Source organism: Bombus impatiens, unplaced genomic scaffold, assembly GCF_000188095.3.
Source record: "Bombus impatiens unplaced genomic scaffold, BIMP_2.2 scf_0135, whole genome shotgun sequence".
Lineage (NCBI taxonomy): Eukaryota > Metazoa > Arthropoda > Insecta > Hymenoptera > Apidae > Bombus > Bombus impatiens.
Window position 1 is genome coordinate 3,058,175 of NT_176554.1, and position 20,429 is coordinate 3,078,603.

Here is a 20,429-nt window from a genome sequence, read left to right on the forward strand (position 1 = left end):
AAAGTGTTCGGTGGAGCTACGATGATCTACGACTGTATAGAAAAGCGTGAAACATAGGAGAACTACACTTACCACTTTCGAGGGTGTGTGCACCACGTACGTGCCTCGATGCTGATGACGCTGCTGATATCCAACCGGTACTAGATCGGTGTTCAATCTCAGGTCTAGGACACGTTGCACACCGTCTAGCTCGAAAGCCACCGTCAGCACGTCAGCGTGTTCGATATCCTGGAAGCAAAGCGGCAAGGACGAGTTAGCGTAATGGCGGTGCGCATTTTCCTATCGCGAAACCGCGCGTTTCCGCGCGAACACGCGATAAAACTTCTTCGAATCGGTATTCGAACGCATTATAATCGCTTCAAAGTTCGACATTATGCACCTGTTGCGCGGCACGACGTCGAGAGCTACCGGGATCGAGATAAAAGAAGAAACACATCGCGATCGCGTGGAAATGGAATCCGCCGGAAAACCGAGCCAACGGGCCAATTAGCTTCGATCGCTGACCGACCGGTTTACCTAGCCGGAAAATACTTTCCCCCGTTAACGATCTCTAGATTCAACGATCCGACGATAAAAAGCTATTATTTCGACGTTGCACGCGCCACTTTGCTTTCTAAAAGCCAGATTTCCCCGGCCTATACAACAAAGAGCGCGATTCGCCACATCTTGCATAAATTACTCTTTCTTGCTATTAACATTTTCCGTTATTTATATTTGTACGCAACGGAAACAGTTCGCGTAATTGATGCTGATTTAGGCAATTTTTTCAAACCGTGAAACTTCCGCTCTTGGCACGCGAGAATAGAGCATAGAGCCTCGTATATCCGATCTAACGAGCAGGCAAAAATACGCGGATAATGGGATTTTCGAGTAGTATTAGGTCGTCCGAAAAGTTTCTTTCGTTTTATAAGGAAACAGTGGATACGCAACATTTTACGTTTTGTATTATTTTATCGAATTACGTATGATCCATTCTGTTTTATCAAAATAAAGATCACAACGTTCGACAGATTAGGTTTCGCGTTTGTATAAACCAATCAAAAAGTCTAAGATGCACCTTGGTATGTTAGCGATGAAACAATATATCGCGACCTTAAGATACCCACGGTTAAAGAAGAAATATGCAAATTCAGTAACAGATATAATACAAGAGTTAACAACCACGAAAACCCATTAGTTACCCAATTACTCGACACGACGGATCGGATCCGCAGACTAAAAAGACCAATACCCTTTAGATCTAAGCATTAGATTCAACTAGAATCAAACATACTATAAACTCTTATAATCCAAGTTACAGTACCACGCCAAAATAATTTACTTACAATTCTCAATGAGAATTGATTGTACAAAGTCTACGAAATGAAAAAGAAAAAACAATGTCTGTATAAAGATGCATCGTTGTAAAAGACGTGTCTGTGAAAGAAAGACACTTTTCGAACAACCTAATAAAAGGATCGCTCTTCTCGTGTTGAATTTTGTTCATCGAAATAGAGATGACAGAAATTGTCAAGCTTCAATATCTAAATATCCTACGCTTTTAACGCGACGTAACTCCGCAATTGACCTTCGGCTGACTGAAAATTGATTTTTATTCACGAGCGTCAAATGTCGGATCTCCGTTGCATGCTCGAACTTTCTTTTTTTTTTCTTTCTTTCTTTTTTGTGACCGATTCGCGGTTGAAGGTGGGGCGAAAAGTCGACCGGTTAAAAAAATTTATATTCTCCGCAGCGACGGGGCTGGAAGTCGACTGGGACGGGGTTAGGCGCGTCGAGCTTTTTCCGGCGAGTGTTTACGCGCGCGTCGACTAGGCAAATGAATTTACGAATCTTGTTTGCACCGTGCCTCGCTCGAATCCCATCCTATGTTTAATTCATAGGAAATGCGTGACAGCTCACTTTTCCACGAACAGGAAATATCCTATCTTCGTATCGAAGACACGCGCATTATCATTGTTGACATGCTGATGGAACGGAAGTAGTGTTACGAAAATCAAAACGATTTAAAAAAGAGGTGGCAAGAAAAACGAGATAAATTACTTTTGTTTGTTTCGCTTGGTGATTGCGAAGGAATATTTAGATATGATATTTGATATAGCGCACGTGCTTCGGAAATAAGCAATGCCACGATTACGAGGATCGATATCGCGGAAAATACAATGAGGATACAACGAACGAACGTTTATATTTACATTTCAATATTTTCCAAGGTATTACGACGAATATGAACAATTTTGATAAACAAAATGTGAATGCCACGACGAACGAAGATGCTGCGAGCGACGCGAAAAGGTCTTAAATTAGGAAGCTAAAACGGTGGGAAAGCATGCACCGTATACAATGTATATACGCATGGATGTAAGAAATCATTTTGTTCTATTAAAGTGGAATAGTAGATTTATGTTCGGGAATAAATTATCCGCAAATACAGGTGTTACATACTTCAATACGTGTTATATCGAACCGATCTTGAACACGATGTTGGATAAATCAGCTTGTTAGCAGACTTGATGGTATTGAAGAACGCGTTAAGGAGACATGCTTTGAACCCGAATTTAAAAAACAAGACAACTCGGATAATCATAATCGATGCTTGGAAAAGTCGAAAAATGAAAAAGGTCCGAAAATAATTTCTTACATTTTTCTCTCTATTTTAATCCTCGTTTTTGTGTGCTCTTTTTTGCAACATGGCGTGCAATGAAAACCCTTTCCCAGGTCAGGCTACGTTTCAGATATTCCGGGCACGGTCGGAGGATGCAGCCTGGATCGAAGATAGATGATCCACGGAATTCTACCGGCGTGGATTCTATCATCGTCGTTGGACAGTTAGCAATCCATACCTGGCCGATTGCCAATCTGGGAAACATTTCTCGATATTCCAATTGCTCTACCGCCATGACCCGTGCTCGTTACCTGTCGATATCGAGAAACTAATGTGCAAACGGGTCAGGCCTTTTCCACGATTCTCGCCGGCGCAGGTCGTTTTTAACCGGTCCATTAGCAAGTAAAACTAACAATGCTCGGATCGATTTTCTCGATATCTCTTTACGCGGCTATGCCTCATTCAGGTTGGCCGATTTGTTCGAATTCGAGCCGCTAGAGTTTGAATAACGTAACTTTAAAGCGGAATATGTAACGAAATCTGAAGAAGAAAAAGGCAGCGCGAGAGACGAAAATATTCGCACGGCTGGTTTATTGCGGAAATATCGGCTTGGCAACCAAGCGATCGCGGATTTTGTCGATACCACCTAACGACGAAATCCGCAATCACTTAGTTGCCAACTCGATAGAAAGACGAACATTTTCTATGTTCTTCGATGTACTCGAATATACGTGACTATACACAGGCACTTACGGAAGTTAACGCATGTGCGTGTGTATAAACCAAACACGATCTGCAGACATCGCGTAGCGTCGAAACAATATCAAAGGAATTTTGAACAAGCGGAAAGTAGGAAGCTAAAAAATCGTAAAGAGTAAGTGTGATATTCTAGTACTTAAAATACTTAAAGAACTTGAAAAAGAAAGGAGTTCGATTTGTCGAAACCATCGGAGCGTGTTCCCTTGGTAGCACATATTATTACATATTATTGGGGTAGAGAAAGGTGTTCCTGTGAGAAAGTGGAAGATCGTGAAAATATTTGGCACGATATTTCATACAGCAAAAATTTTGAAAGAAAGAAACGAAATAGCTCTTTGGAAATTACCAAGGGGAACCCTCTTGGTAACTTGTATTATTGGAGCAGGAAAAAGGAGTCCCTAGGGAGAAATCGCAAAGGCTGGTTAAAGAGAGAGATTTCGTGGAGATTCTCGTAAAATTGATCCTCGCGTCTCGTCCACCGCGCCCACCCAACTATTGTCATGGAACTGTGTTTCCACGAAATGTCCTCCATAACGCTGTCCTTGATTGCGTTCTCGTTTTGCAGGAAACGAGCCGGGAACACGGAAGGTCTCGTGACCGATCCTTTTGCCAAAGTATTTTTGCCACGAGGAGCGCCGTTCCGTCCCATTGTTTCCAGCGTTTCCACCTCAAAGGACGTGGTTCCACGAGATTCTTCTTTCAACTATCCGGCGTTCAACTGCCAAACCAACAAGTTGACTTTCGCGCAAATTCTATCTATCGATGCGTAAATTCTTCTTAATTTCCTGTTACGTAATTTCTGTATAACCTTCTTTAATCGTTGGCTGTGTAACGTTTTTCAAATAGAGTATAACGATCGTAACTGCGATAGTGCACAGTGTAATTTGCAGAGTCAGCGTGTGGTCATTGAAACACGTTAATGACTCGCTGTGTGATTTTAATCGCGCGATGTCTCGTTTCTTCGATTACCGTGGTGCAAGCGTTAACCAATAGTCTTTATCTGTTTATCGATCGTCTGGAACTAAGCTCGAGGAAAAATATCTCGTTACTTTATCGTGCGACTTGCTTTATCGACAGTGAACCTTTAGAAGGCAAAAACTTCCATCGATTCCGTTTCATGCACGTATTTTACGTTTATTACGTTATGAAGCTATATTTGCACCGCAAGTATTCCAACAGTTTCGTAACTATTATTTAGAAATTCACGAAGAGCCGAGCCTAATTGAAAACTAAGGCTGAACGTAATCTAGAAACGCGTGAAACGTCGAACTGTGCGCCTTAATCGTAATGCAATAATTTAAGACTTTGACTGCCACTACTTATTCGACAAAGATTGCGACACGAAATGCAGAAGAAAGAAGGGCAAACGTATCTGGCACGAAAATTTTTCAGAGAGTGGTATAAAAAAAATGTTAAACAGGTAGGATCAAAAATTGCAAAGAATCGGACCAAAAAGGTGACCACCTATCGTGCAGATCGTATCGACGAGCTACATTTATGTTTAAAGTGTTTTAACACAGTGCACCGTTAGATGCAAGACTTGTTCTCATTTTTTTTTTATCGATGTTCTGATAAAAATATTTAATCGTTCAATGGGGCACTTTTTATTTCAAAGTATCTTCTATTTATCGGTTACGTTCAAAATGCCCTAACCGTCAATTTTCATACAATTTTTATAATTCTAAAAAGTTCAAGCGCTCGGGTCACCAATGACCACCGTTGCGTCACAGGAGAAACCGTGGCCGGTCATATATGACCATGATGATTTATATTTAAGATCGAGGCTTTGTCGTTTAACAAGCTAGCTTAAACAAACAGAAAAACGAAGAAGAACGTTAGTCTCGAAAATCGTCAACGAATGACGATAAATTCTAATCAGATTACTTTCCAACATTTTCACGACGATTGGACGTCGTTGCTTGCGATTCTTCGAATTTCAATCGCGTTTATATCAGTACGTTACTTTTTCCTCGGTTTCTTCGCGAACCTTTCAATTCTTTTCTCAGGCCTGGCCTAAACAAGCGAACTGAAATACAGATACAAAACCCGGGAATCCGAAATATACGATTTTTCATTGTACCACTGAAAAATGTGGATATTAACGCGCGTTATTCGATACCGCGATGGCAGGAAGCACGCCATAACGAAAGCGGATTTATCGCGTTAATTTTGAAATAAACACCTGGTGGCGAGAGGAATTGCAATTAGCGTGGGCAATCCCGAATGCGGTTACCGTAGTGGTTAAACGCGAGAGAAGAATTAGAGAGGAGGGTTAACGTTAGGATTAACGAAAATAATTCGAAGGTGAATCGTGGCTGGCGCTTGCTAATTGTTACGGCGATAAGCCACGCGAAAGACGCGTTAATTATTCGAACTGACGGGTTTCTTGGAAATTCGGTTGGTTAACGAGCTCGTAGCGAGCGTGCACAATGTACGTAACGTACAGAGGGGCTCTTTGTAGGTGCTGTATAGGATGAAAGGCATCTTTTAATCTCGCCTCGGCGACTAGGTCGACGGTTAGAAGAACATAGAGGATGAAGGAACTGGCGTTTCCGTGTCCTAGAGGCCCCTGAGACCGAGGCAAAGGGACCGCTCTACGCTTCCGCTAATGATTAACGTAATCCACAAAGAAATTTCCATTGTGCTCTAGCAAACGTTCTCGGTTTTTCAGTCGGCCACTTTCCACACTTTTCTTTATCGCAGTTGCAAGCTACCCGATAGTTCGCCGGTTCCGCTGCAGGCGAACCTGTTCCTCTGGTTGTTACATGGTGGCAGATAATTATCGCGCGAAGAGGTTTTGCCAACGAGTTGTTTGCATTTACGATACAATGACTCGTAATCATCGATAACTATAAACCATGACCGTAGAGATAACTTCGAACCAGTTTATCGTTATTCGTTTAGGACGGATGAACATAGACACCCTTGTTCGTGAGTATCACGGTCTGTGTGTGTAGTTCAGATAAATCCATAAAGAAAATACCCTGACGCGTGTGTAGTGGATTAAGCTGGAGATTCAGCGAGACTAAGCTAATCCAAGCTGCGCCACGGTAAATCGTAAAAGTTCTTGACACACAGACCCTTTCTATCTGTTTGAAAAATCGCACCGTCGATTTTACGATATACAGCTGATTGGGAGCGGAGTTCTTTCGTTCGTGATAGCAGGCGAGAAAAGGATGTTCAGAAGGAGGCGGCAGACCTCCCCGAGGACCTGGTGCTGCACGATGCGCCTAAGGTCTACGAAAAATTGTTCACGAGGCAATCTCGCGCTAGGCCAAGCTAAATGGACCTTCGAGGCACTTGAACTTGGCTTCGGTGAAAACGCTTGCATATATTTGTAGAGAATCAATTTTTCAAGCGATTGGACTAGTTTAGCTTGCCAACGAAAATGGTTCCGTATAAATGCATCGAAGCAAATGCCCTTGGATTGCCTTAGCTTGCCAATGGGTCTTTAACTTTACGAAAGTATTCGATACGTATGTATTGTGCGCGCTATTCGAAAAATTGAAAGGATTTTCCAGATAATCTAGATCGATGATCGCGATTCGTACGAGATCAGCACGGCGAATTTCCCCTATCGATGCACTTTTTAGTCGAAGAGTTCAGCTGCTTTCAGTGTACATGCTACGGCACAGCAACTACTCTATTTTCCTTTGCGGTTGCAAACTCACGAACCGCATAAAGGGAATCTAAGTATATACACGATCTCCCTTTACCTCTGTTTGCCTCTCTCTTTCGCCTTTCTTCTTGGCATGTTGCATCGCCGATGAGATCATCGAAGCTCGATAAACCAACAGAATTCACCGACAGTTAACCGAAGAGCGTCCTCCATTCTATGGCTATGAATACGTTTTTGTATATTACGTTCGACCGGAAATTTCCTTCGATCGCCTACTATCTTTGCGTTGCTTTTTATCCTAGCAATACTTTGTATTTAGCAACAGTAAACGCGGCGCGACAATCAACTTATCGGATTACAGCGATAAGAGAAATTAAATAATAAAAAATGCTTCAAACTCTGTTCGATCGAATTAAAAATTCGGTCGATCCATGCGCACAGTTAAAACGATAAAGAGTGCGAAAACAGTCGAAGAGTTTATCGAAGAATTTTCTATCGAAAAACAATTTTTGCTGCAATTTGCAACGACCACGGAGTTGGCGACGATAATTCCCCAATACATCCGCCTCTCTTTGTTAAGGCAACAGATATAAATCTTTTATAGGAATACGTATCGATGCCTCGATAGTCTTATGAAATTAGCAAAATACGGGCAATAAATTTGGAAAATAAAGATATAGTCGTGCTATGGGTTTTCTACTTTTTCGGTGTCAAATACACGAAACGAGTGTGATCTTCAACTTCTGACAGAAAATATTAGGTCGTCCGAAAAGTTTCTTTCGTTTTAGAAGGAAATAACGACCGCACGACATTTTCCATTTTATATTATTTTATCGAATTACGTATGGTCCGTTTTGTTCCATCGAACTAAAGATCGCAACGTTCGACAGATTAGGTTTCGTGTTTGTATAATGATGCGTTGTTGTAAAAGACGTGTCTGTGGAAGAAAGACACTTTTCGGACAGCCTAATAAACGTTACCACGAATATCAATAGCTTCATTATCGAAAGCATTAAAACGAAATTGCCACGGTGAAAGCGGAATAGAAATAGTCATCGGGTTTCTCTGTTACGCTGGGCCACATAATCAACAAGCCGTTGCGAATTAGTCTCGCGCATCCGATCGTTTTCTCCAGGGAACACATTGGAAAATCGAGATCGCGCGTAATCAGTGAATCGAATGATGCTGGCGCGAAGAGATCAGCTGCGAGTTGCGACGTATGGTAAGCGACCCTACGTAGCAGGAAATTAGATTCGTCGCGGCGGACAGACGCGCTGATAGCGTTCATTCTTCCCCGTGATAACGAGAAACGAGGTCAATTGCCTTACTTCGTTGACGCCGCGAGATCGCTGTTACTTTAGTATCTGTAGCATTAGGCAACGAAGCGATTCTTCTAATGCCTCGGCCACTATACGCGTTCTACGATTGTTTCCTTGTTCTCAATTTCTACGCGTTTCTTCGCTTCTTTCCCCCTTTTTTATACTTACTCTCTCTCCCTCTCTGATCGAATTAAAGCAAAACGACTTTCGGCTACTTTGATTCCGTTCGAGTAATCCTAACACCTCGCCTTCTCGACTGCCGTTTCAAACAACCACTCCCGTTACAAATGTACTCCCGTTACGGTCCGAAACTGTTTCAACGATTTTCCCATGGCAATTGTCTATATCGTATTGTGTATGAACAGGATATAGCGCGGCCGTAAAATCGGCATTAATCGTAATATTAAGAAGAACTGTCTACTCGTTGTATTGGAAACGAAATCGCGAGACGACCAACGAGCGTTCGGAATTTTAATTATTTTTCCTGCCGCAGCATCTTCGTATACTGTGCTAACAAAATTCTAGTATAATCCCAACGTTCCGTTTTCTGTCCTAGACGCCGATAACGCGTAACAAGAAACGTATGAGCTACTACGTTTAACAAATTTTAACGCGCAAATAAAGATTTAACGAGCGAATAAATTCGTGTTTCGCGGATTCATAAACTCCATAGATAAAATCGATGCCTACTTTTACACGACTGTATCTTCTACTTTTTTATCGGATCGTGGCATTTCGCGATCCTTCCAAACCGATTCATAGCGCACAAGGATTAAGCGGAACCGACTAAGAGTGTGCCATGTTTGAGCACCGGGCGATTTATTTATCTCGGCTGTCTATGCTAATGTTTTCAAACTGGTGGCAAACAGCAAGGCAACGTGCACGCGCATCCAAGTAGTTCTCTCTCCGGCCGAACATCGGACAAACTTTGCTTCTCGCTTCTATTGGCTGTGTTTACCTGCAGCCGCGCGTATCGTTTTGCTCGAAGAGAAGCACCGGAATCGCGTGTAACGTGGAATCGCTGTAACTCTCGAACTGTGCGGTGCACGTGGATGTTTCGATCAACCAGACACCCGACTCTGGCTTTCACTATCCATATACCCACACGGTTTATCTTTGTTCTCTCTCCTTCCAACCGTTTTGCAACTTCCGCGCGACGAGCTTTTTCCTACCGATTAAGCAGCTTTCGCGTAACAGGTCCGAAAGGTCAAATTTCGGTATCACGTAGTATTCGTTAAAATCAGCATCGGTGTTCGTGATCGAGCATTCAAATATCACTGGCAGGCAGTGGATTTTTAATTATTTATTGGAAATTCGATAGTGCAAAATTTTACGACGCCAAAGCATCGATAAAATATCCAAAGGACAGTGTCTTCTGTAATATAATATTTGATGGATAAAATAATTTTCTATCGAGGATTTACTATCGTGATTAAGTATATTCGTAAAAGTATAAATTTGCACAAAATTTGCATCGATCGTTGGTCGATCGTAGGTGTTTATGGAAATTCGTATTTTTGTAATTGTAATTTACAAAATGCAGATACAAAAATGTTTAATTCGTCGATACGTTATGAATTCTTAATTGTTAAATAAATTGTAAACTGTTGATCTTGTAAAGAGTTCGCTTTGAATATTTTACATACGAAGGATTTATATACGAAAAACGAGGAATTTTAACGCATTTTGAGTTTGACATATTTCCGTATGCTCCCGTGTGTGCTTTTCACCGCTGGTTATATAGCATTAATTTCCCCAGCTTTACGATAATTATAAGAAATTGAGTTGCACAGGGCATTTTTCATTTCACACGGTTTAACGTGCCATATATTATCTAAAATTACAAGTAAAAGCTGAGGATGATGCAGAATAAAACGAAGGATAAAATGTTTCATCTTCGCGCGATATCTATGAGAAAATACAAAGTTGCCACATTGTATTTATACCGAAGAATAAATTTTCCCTCTCTGAGAAACGTTCAAATTTCACGTTCCTTTCTCCCGTGTACCCTTCGCACTTTTGCCTGTCAAGTGGATTCTACGCGTTCTTTGTACCGTCAAACTTCTCCTAAATACGCAAATATCTGCACTCTGATAATTAGTAGCTGCAAGTATTTTTATGTCGTTCGATAGGGATTCGACGATACTTCGCTCGGTTTCAAACGCAGACTATCCTCGTCCATCTACCTCGCGTCGAAAATACTACGGAGCCGCTTCGTTTATTTTGTTTTCAACGCATCTCGCGTTAAGAGGATTCATCGGCTTAAAAATAGCTCGGCACAAAACACATCTCCGGAACAGCTTCGAAGCGAACACGATGCGCGAACGAAAACCGTGACGAAGTCCGTGATGGAGCTTACGACGCGATGGAAGCTCCAGGCTCGGCTTCGTCGCGGTCGAATATCCTCGCCCTGGTGTGTCATCGATGAAATTTCTGCCGCGACCTCTCGTCTCTGTGCGACAGGTAGGTCACAGTTAATGCTGCTATTCTGGATTACGTATTCGCAGTGCGGCGCGACATTTGCATCGAAATTGTTGCAGCGTCGACGCGGCAGCCCGTATCTAGCATTCCAAGTCGGCTGCGTAAATGCAGACATGTGGCCGAGACGGTCGCAGCGTTTGCTAATTACTCATCGATTTTTCTTCTTCCCCGCGCGTAAGATAATTCGCGAGAAATCTCGCCGCCATGGTAAGGTTCGATGCGGACGAGCCACTTTTTTCCTGCAACCAAGTGTCTCTAAATGGGAATATACAGTGGCTACAGAAGCTATCGACCCGCTCTTGTATTTTTCGTAGCATTTGTACCAATGCGATTAATCGGATTCGGTTAAATCTTTGTACGATTTAGCAGTGCTTCGTACGACTACAGAAATTTCTCGCCATGTAAATGAAATGTTGAATTTAAAAAACTCTTTATTGGAAAATTTATGGTATCGTTATGATACTTTTTGTAGCTGCTGTATAGGTAGCGAAGAAACAACGCTGGTTGTCAATACGTGATAATAAGTGTGTAATGTGCGTAAAGCGTGTAATAGAAACGCAGATAAGGCGACTTCGCGATCGTGATAGAATCGAAAAGGAAGTGATATAAATACACGAGCGATTATCGCTCATAATTATTCGAACGATATACTGCGCTTTGGCCGTAAGGAACCGTTGCTATTGTTAACAACAATCGAACGACGAACATTGTTTTAATTGTGTCGTTAGTTTAGAAATTGTACGTGGCTGGGATTTAAATTACTCGAACGATGTACATGGAAAGTGTAGTTATTAAAAAACGACAGTCCCTGCTTGTTATCTATACGTCAATGTCAACGTTTAAAACGTGGTCGTGCGAATACTCGCTCAGAGAAGTAATTATCCAAAGAAGCTCATCCTTTTCGAACGTACTGTAGACCGCGTTAAATTGATAACTAAGAACGATCTAAAATACCCAAAAATGAGTCTGTCTCTAGATTGAAATAATTTATGAGTCTTCTTTCAACGAAATCGAAACAACCACTGTTTTATCTTTTTCTAAAATGCTTAAAGTTAATGAGACTATCTGCTAATCACAAGAGAGACAATATCTTCGAATGCGAATTTTATGTTCGATAATTTAATAAACGACAGCTGAATACGTCTGCAAAACTCATGCAACAACGCTGGATCGTGTCACGGTAGATTCCGAGTGTACAAAGGATTAATTATACTATTATATTGTATTAGAAAATACGATAAACGTAGATATATCGCGTATATAAGAAGAGAGTGACGAAGCATCGAGAAATGCAACTTACGTTCTCTTTGGTCGAGGAGATGTGCCGCCTGGTCCTGCCGTGATAGACTCGCGGTCTAACCAGCGTGTGCCTGCTGAAATCTGGGGACGGTCCTGCAACAGAGTCGACCAGTGGAAATCGTTAGAGAAATATTCTCTTCCCTTTGTTGCGCATATTTTAACGAGCGGGCGGCGTTCGAAAGGAAAATCGATCCCTCTGTGCGGTGAGCAGAGGATTATAGTTTGCTGGCAAGAGTCCCGCGGGAATGCCCTTGTTCCGAAATTTGCCCGCGGGAAACGCGTCCGACAAACAGCGGTCCGCGTTTCCCGTGCTTCGATGCTAATTACATCGAGAGACAGAGAGAACGAGAGGTCCTTGACATCCAGTCGAACAATGAGCAAGCTCGCTGCCTCTAGGGCCAACTCTAGTTCAATTTTCACAAACGCTACCAACTTTGCTTCCTGCCTCCGTTTTCCCAACTATCGACCGTTCCAACCTTGTCCATTCCTCCACTCGACAGAATTCATGGATACTTTTGTTCTACTTGGTGCAGCTGATGGACAAGTAGCTGTTAGAATCTTTAGTTGGAAGTTTTCACTTATAAAGAAATTGCTAAAATGTCTATCCTCTCGTGAAGGTTGAATCTATCGGGTAACCAAAAACGTTGTGTCGCTTTTTCCATGACAGAAGATGCGAATGTCCAGAGACATAAGCTACAAAATCTAGAAACTTGAGTCTATTCGCTGAGACTAATTGCTCTTAGCTTGCTGAACATTTCTTTTTCGTGGAGTTGGATAGTAATTACAGCGAGGGGCAGAAGAAAGTGTATAAAATAAGAAATATAAGAAAAACACCGGAATTTCGTAAAATCATACTTAATAAGAGATAACGAATAAACGACTGTTATCGATATAGTAAACAATTTTTAGCACGAAATTTATCATCTATCAATTTTAATCAATTTTTTCTAACTTTCCTTTATCCGTCACTGTATGCACCTAGATAATGGCTAGTACCTGTGTGAAATTAATAATTTTCTAGAAAATGGAGTCGATCGATTTGCTTTTTAAGGAGCTTCTATAGTTGAAAATTTTTCACTGGCTTCGTAGTTACGAGATGTATCGTACCGTCTGTAATACGTACGTTTTACAGACCGACGATTTCAGTGAACGCACGCGAATCAACGTAATTTCGTTACGTTTCCATTGCAACCGGTTCTGTACTATACTTTCACGATTACCTTCTCCTTCCGTGCGCGCATCGCAATGGCCGATGAATTCCACGGTAGATTGCGAATTGATCGGAAAATGCATTTAATTCAGGCTAGTCTAATTGGGTCGACGCGACGCAAATTCAAAGCCATAATTACTTCCCGATTGTCTAACGGATTTAAAGCTATCCACCTGACTGTTACGGCATTCGATTTGTCGTTAATTTCCTGTTGACGTTTTAGCCGGAAATCAAAACCGGTTACGACGTTGCTGGCCAAATCGTGCGAATTCTGACAAGACTATAATCGCATCGAATGAATCATTGCGACGTTGACGCGCTACAGGCTCTCTTTTCCATGCAACCTCATTGTTATTGTGTCACGTCTTTTGGCGATTACGCTGCCGTTCATGTGCTATCGCGTACTCGTTCCGCGATCAAACGCTTGCTTCCTTTCGATAAGTTTTACTTTAATCCTTTAAAAACAGCTGTCACGTTGATAGACGATGAGACGAAAATTTCATGGCACGTGGCTGTCGTTATTGATCGATATCAGGATTCTAATTGGGTTTAAGGGAAGACGAGAGTTATTTATGCATAGTCATACACCAAATATATAATAAGCGTTAAATATAGCCCCATAGAATATCGAAATTTATTAACGTAATAAATAATCGACTGTTCAAATATTTTGCGAATTTCTACGAAGCGAATGTTTGCAATGTCTCGCAGTCCTTATATATATTTTTAAGTTTGTTTCAAACTTCAACGATATAATCGTGATAAAGGCGTGACATAAGAGTGTTAGTGAAATTTATATTATATTATAGCATAATATATTTTAATAGAAGCTATCTATAAGCAATTGAAAATTTTATAGCACGTGACGAAGCGTAGTTATTACAATACTCGCACGAGTTACAAAGCTCTCGGTCGGGATGATTTTCAGGCAGCATTACGTGCCATAATCCGCGTTATATGAATTCAATTACGGTCACAAGGTGCAGCCTCGGCACGAAATATTTGCGACAGACCAGTGCCACCAGAATTTAATATTCGTCACGAGCCGATGCGTTACACGAGCGTTCGCAAAATGATGCGGCCAATCCGCTGCCGAACGTCCACGTACGATATAATTATCGCTAATGCGAAAACGTTTATTACGCCATGTCTAACTGATTTGTGGAAATCTCGTTTTGCTCCATTATTAATCTCCTCTGCTGCGTGCACGTGCACGCTTTACGTTTGCAAAAAAAAAGATCCCGCACGATCGAACCAATTATCAGTGAAATTTTGGAAGTTACAAATTACCGATACTAATATCTCCTCTTGCACCGTAGAATCAATAGAATGGATAAAATTCCGCGAGTAAATTGTACGGATTAAATGTCAGCCGATGGTAATATTTCTCATATTTGACGCTTCTAGATAACGCGAGTCATAAATAATTATACGAGAAATTTCATACGAACGTGAATAATATTATTAATTTTGTTATCGATTGAGTCAAGATACAAGCCGTAGCTTGCACAATAATATATTGCTACAAATATTTATAAAGCGCACTAATAATATCGTGCTCGCGGAGGAAATTGCAACACTTTTCCTGCGATTTCGCGTATTTAAGGTTTTGCTTATTTTGGCAAGCGACCTATCAGTTACCTAACTCGCAGCTCGCAAAATTGTAAAAACTGTTTGCGCAAGTGAACTTTACGAACTACGATTTGTTGCGAGTTCGCTAACGTTATTAGTTGCCAACTAATAGCGCAAGACGCCTCTGGGACGCGATTAAACGAGCGTTAAGCGGAAAAACTAAAAAAAAAAGGAGGGGAGGAAAGTTGGAAGTTCTTTGAGCATCGTTTGCGTCAAGGGATAAAGTTGGTCGTTCGGTCTATCGAAGGGACCTTGTTCGCGCGTACATTTGGCCGATCTTTTTGCGAGCCGTCCTTTTTTCCTTTGGTCACCCTTGACGTCAATCTCGTTCCCATAAACAGCGCACATGTGCGCATGTTTATGACGGTTCCGTTCGCGGCATCGCCACGACTCTACGCGGTTTAAACGGCCAATCAAAATTCCACGATGACCCACATTTTTCTCCATCGATGATACTCCAGCTTCTACAGGACCTCGTTACATCGATTGCCTGCTTCGTCACCTTCACGTTTCAATCGGACACCAAAGATAATGGTTATTCGTTTAAAATTTCTACGTAAAAGATGAATCCAGGGCAGTGATCATTAAGGAGCGCGCAGACGATCGGTATTATCGCTAATATTTAAGGTCTTCAACGTTGTATTTACAACATATCGATCGTCTAGAGCGTCTCTTTGAGGGTTTCTGTTGAGAACCTCAAATTCGATAACCTTAATATTATTGTCAATATTATCGTCGATAATACCGATCGTCGAAACGCGTCTTTAAGCAAATGTTCGGAAACGTGAAATTACTAGAAGATATCAATTTTTCATATTGCACCTAATTACGAATAACCATTACAGATGACTCGAATCTGTTTGGTTGTTGGTAATGGAAATCGGTTTTAGTTACGAGCAATCATTATTGATGATGAGAACATTTTTCGCTTGCTGGTAACCAGTACAGGCGATGGAAATATTTTTTGATTAGTACTATTCTCGCTATCGACGACGATCTATCTTCTTGGTTATTGTCGATTATCGTCGAATATTTTGATCAATATTATTGATAGTTTCAATGTTACTAATAGCATTGTGAAATTGAAGATGATAGAAAATGATAAAAAAGAAGTTTATCGGCGTCGATAATGATCGCTAGTAAATCACACGATATTTTCACCACCTATAGTGGTTATTGGTAACCAAACAAATCTTCCTCATCGATAACCACCAGCAGTCGAACAGATTTTAATCATATACAGGGTGGTTGGTAACTGGTGGTACAAGCGGAAAGGGGGTGATTCTACGCGAAAAAAGGATTCGAAAATTCAAAGTCGATCCTCTCGAAAACAAAGCCTCGAACGAAACATTTTTATTCTATATTTTCGACTTCTTTTTTCGCGTAGAATCACCCCCTTTCCGCTTGTACCACCAGTTACCAACCACCCTGTATATGATTAAAATCTGTTCGACTGCTGGTGGTTATCGATGAGGAAGATTTGTTTGGTTACCAATAACCACTATAGGTGGTGAAAATATCGTGTGATTTACTAGCGATCATTATCGACGCCGATAAACTTCTTTTTTACGATTATCGGCAATGAAAATCACTTAAGTTGATCAACGAATTCGTACACTACGACATTTTAAATTTGTGTTATAACAAAGTAATGGTTCATGGTTTTAATCGACCTGCGTTCACGGTGGCGTGGAAGGCTCGTCGTTCGGTAATCCGAAAATATTTAATCTCGGTAAACCGTACTTGGAAAAAGACCTCGTCTCGCCTCTCCAATATCCAGTAGGAATAGTAGAATGTCTTCGACTGTCGGGTAATTCGACCAACTCTTTCTCTCCTCGGGGGATGGAAATTACGGTTGCTCGGTTAAATCCGAGCTAACTGAATTCCTTGATAAATTCCAACCATCGAGGAAACTTTGTCTGGCGAGGAAACGTGAGTTATTTGCGCGAGCCCAGTTTCACCGAGGGTTTGTCGATGTTCTTCGCGAATTCCCCGTCGAAAGCGATATTTTCGCTTGACGTTTGTTGCGGCAAAAATGAGGACCGCATCCATTTTTTTAAACTGAAGTTTAATGTCGTATCATTTACAGGGTTATTCGCGCACAGAAGTATTCGAACGCTTTTGTCATAAAAGTCTAACGAATCTCACTTTATTATTTTACGTTACAAGACACGCGTATGATACGGACGAATTAAGAGATTTATAATAAAGTAATTAAAAAAAGAAATATCGTGGAAATCATTCGATTTAACATTGCAAAGTGTGCAAATATTTGTGCCAAGTATTTAACGGTACACTGTATGCATTTTGAACTTCCATCTACTATAACAAGACACAATTATCACGAGCACGCTAATTAAAAATTTGAAACCAGTCTAAATATACGAGTTATTTACGACAAACCATATATTTAGTAGGAAACTAGTAGTGTTATATAATAAGCGTTAAATACGGCTCCATTGAATATCGAGGCTGGCCGATACGATGGATAATTGACTCCTTAAATACTTTCACTATCTTTGCGAAATACGTATCCTGCGTGAAAATCGGACAAAAGAGGGCAAGTCTGTAGCCATCTCGGCGCTGTTTCTCGCTCGGCTTTTTCACGTATCGTTCACCGGGAACGAACAAAACACGAAGCGTGAAGTCTGCCAAAGCATAAATGATAATTACAGTTCATTTAATACCTACGCTCAGGCGACCCACGCTCCAACGCTCGTACTCGGCAGAATGACGAATCGCGAGCCAAGCCCCTCTTCTATTTCGAACGCACAACTTCGTTGGCTTTGAGGCGCAAATTTTTTTCTGACCCTTTGAGAGGAAACGAAGTCCGATCGAGACGAATTGAACGCAGGTCGATTCGATCAAGGCCGAATACTTTGGCGTCCGAATCCGGTTCCCTCTGATCGATGCATCCCGACGATATTTTTAGTTCGCGACTCTGTGTACGGGATTCGAGCTTCCGTTTAAAGAGGAAGCTTATCTTTAATGCCATCGCGGTGGCCAAAGTTGCAAGAACACGGGACGAAAATACCAGCATCGACGGGAATTGGTTTGAAAACCCGTTGAAGAAGCGATACGTCGATGATATTGCACGCCTGTGTGCGTGTAAAAGTGACACAACTCCGTCAAGCTTTTCAGGAAAACAGCTTGCTTAGCCGAAAGCATCCGGACGCTTACCAAGGGATTATTTTATCGATGTGTTATTCGCATCGCACGGAAATTTTCGAAATTTTGTTGGCACTGTAACGAGACACGACTGTCGTGATTATAATAGCAACGTTTGAAACGAATTCAGAAATGCACATAGAAGTTACGAGACGTACGCTGCAAACATACACACCTAGCAAAAGATCAGAAGACAGTAGGAATAGTACACAGTGTTGAACGTATATACAATTAGTGCTAACGATAGTCTCGCTACACAGTGAATAATCGAGTGTACAAATATCTTCGACCTTTTGCAAAGTGTATGCTTCCAATAAATATTTTGTGACTTCCGTATACGCTTTCAGACCCGTTCCAAATATCCTTGATATAGTCACGATGAAATAATTAGGGCATCCTGCAGTCTCGATACGATTTTGCTAATTGCTGTACATCGTGAGTTCTAAATTACACGCGTGTTTTAATAAAACCATTGATATATCACTAGTATATAATTTCTTCGTTCTACACTTATTATTCGTCCATGTCTCTATTACGTAATTTCTTTTCTCAGCTACTTAATTTTTTCCACTCTCGAGCAGATATAATTAACTTTCCAAACTTTCGTGCGAGAACGTACATAGAAAGTTCCTAAGAGCGTTCGAATACTTTCGTGAGTCACTGCACGTTGAAAACTATTCGAAGAAGCGACACGTTCATGATATGGCAGGCATATTCGAAAAACGACACAGTTTCATTATGAAATTACGATATACGATGATCGACGTACAATACTTTAGTGGGAAAGTCGAGAAATTGGGTTCGCGGTCGCAAAAACACGCGATAGAAAAGAACGATGTCGAGTAGAAAACTCGCATCGACCAAGTTTCTAGTTGTAGCTCTCTCGGTGTTGATCGAGTAGAGAGACGGGAAGAAAGTTTGAGAGACGCTGTCGGCGTTAACGATGTCCGTCGTAAAACGCGACGTGGACGCAACCGACGAGGGGGAGGCCAGGCGTTGAGAACGAGGGAATTAGCGACGGTCAATTAGGTCGTTGTTAATTCGGTGTACGGCGCGCATACGTGCGTGTGTTAAGGCATATGCGAAGGCGGATCTGCATTTCGTGTGTTCCCATGCCCACTATCCCGATTTCACATGTGTCCCGTGGCACCGGGATATGTCCGTTAGCGAGGGAAATCTTGCGCCAGCCTGAGAAGATTCCACTGAATTCGACGATCCGTTCGTTCAACGACCTCGCGAAATTATCAACTTTATCAGGTGGCGACTAAACCGGTGTTAAATTTCATTATAAATCGAGCAATTGTAGATATTTGACAAACGTACAGGCGATTTGACCGAGCGACGATGCGAAGCTGGTGTTTCGATGTTTCGGTCGTCTCGGTATAGTTGTTCTTGGTTGAATCGAGTTAGGACACGGAAAATTCAGTTTCGTAAGTGAATTGGTTATGCAGACAGGATTAGAAGAATGGATTATATACACGCGCGTATTGTTATTAGATAGATGGCAAATTGTTCTTGATTGTTCAAATTATCGCTGAAGCAGCTTCTCGGCTTCTGCAAAACGGATCGAGACGAAACGTAACTGTGATTTTCTTTTCCGGACACTGAGCTACACGCGCACAAGAAGAAGGAGAAAATAAGATTAAAAATTCGTTCGGTAGTTCGTACGTGATGCGGGGAGAAATAGAGAAACAAACGGGCAGGCAAGAATTCCAAAGATTAGATCTTTCGACTCCGTAGCTTATGAGCTGTTCCTGGATGACAGTTTTATCTTCTTTATTGAATGCACAGACACAATGCTTCTGGCGTTTTATTATATGTATAAATAGAAACACAGTGTCTCTCAGAACAAAGCTTTTTCAGACTATGGTTATCGATAAAACCTAGCTAATACTAAAAAATAGGATTAAAATTCTCGATTCATCGACCGACAATTTGCTCGATTTATCGCTTTATTTCATAGACTTTCTCCATAAACGTCCTTATATATATCAAACGCACTTTGGTAATTGATAAATTTTGCTAATAGAATTCACTTACGTTTTTTAATTTTCTTAAAAAAAAAAGAGAAGTAACGAATGTTAAAAGCTTCAAGTGCTTCTAATTCGATAACCGATAAAGAATTGTATTATCCCAACGTTTCATTGCTGAATAATAATTCAAACGAAAGAAATAAAGTGTCTATACAGTGGTTTCAATTCGTGGGGTTTCTTTTCTCGTTGCAGGCGAGTTACGCCGACTGATCGAAATATACCGTGGAATATCGTTGGTAGAGCCGGGTCGACTTGCAGATTCGGTCGTGAAACTGCCGATATCGATACGTTCTCTGACTCGTTCCTT

At 41.3% G+C, this 20,429-nt stretch overlaps 1 protein-coding gene across 1 annotated transcript in view; it reads right to left on the minus strand.

Annotated features, from left to right (window-relative positions):
- The window catches only part of LOC100747922, a 70,630-nt gene that overhangs the window by 17,208 nt on the left and 32,993 nt on the right, over nt 1-20,429 (minus strand). Inside the window, exons 2-3 of the mRNA XM_003486914.4 lie at nt 12,081-12,172; nt 73-228 (exon numbers count right to left, since the gene is read on the minus strand). Coding sequence (XP_003486962.1) covers nt 73-228; nt 12,081-12,172 — 248 coding nt within the window. The remainder of the gene's footprint in view (nt 1-72; nt 229-12,080; nt 12,173-20,429) is intronic.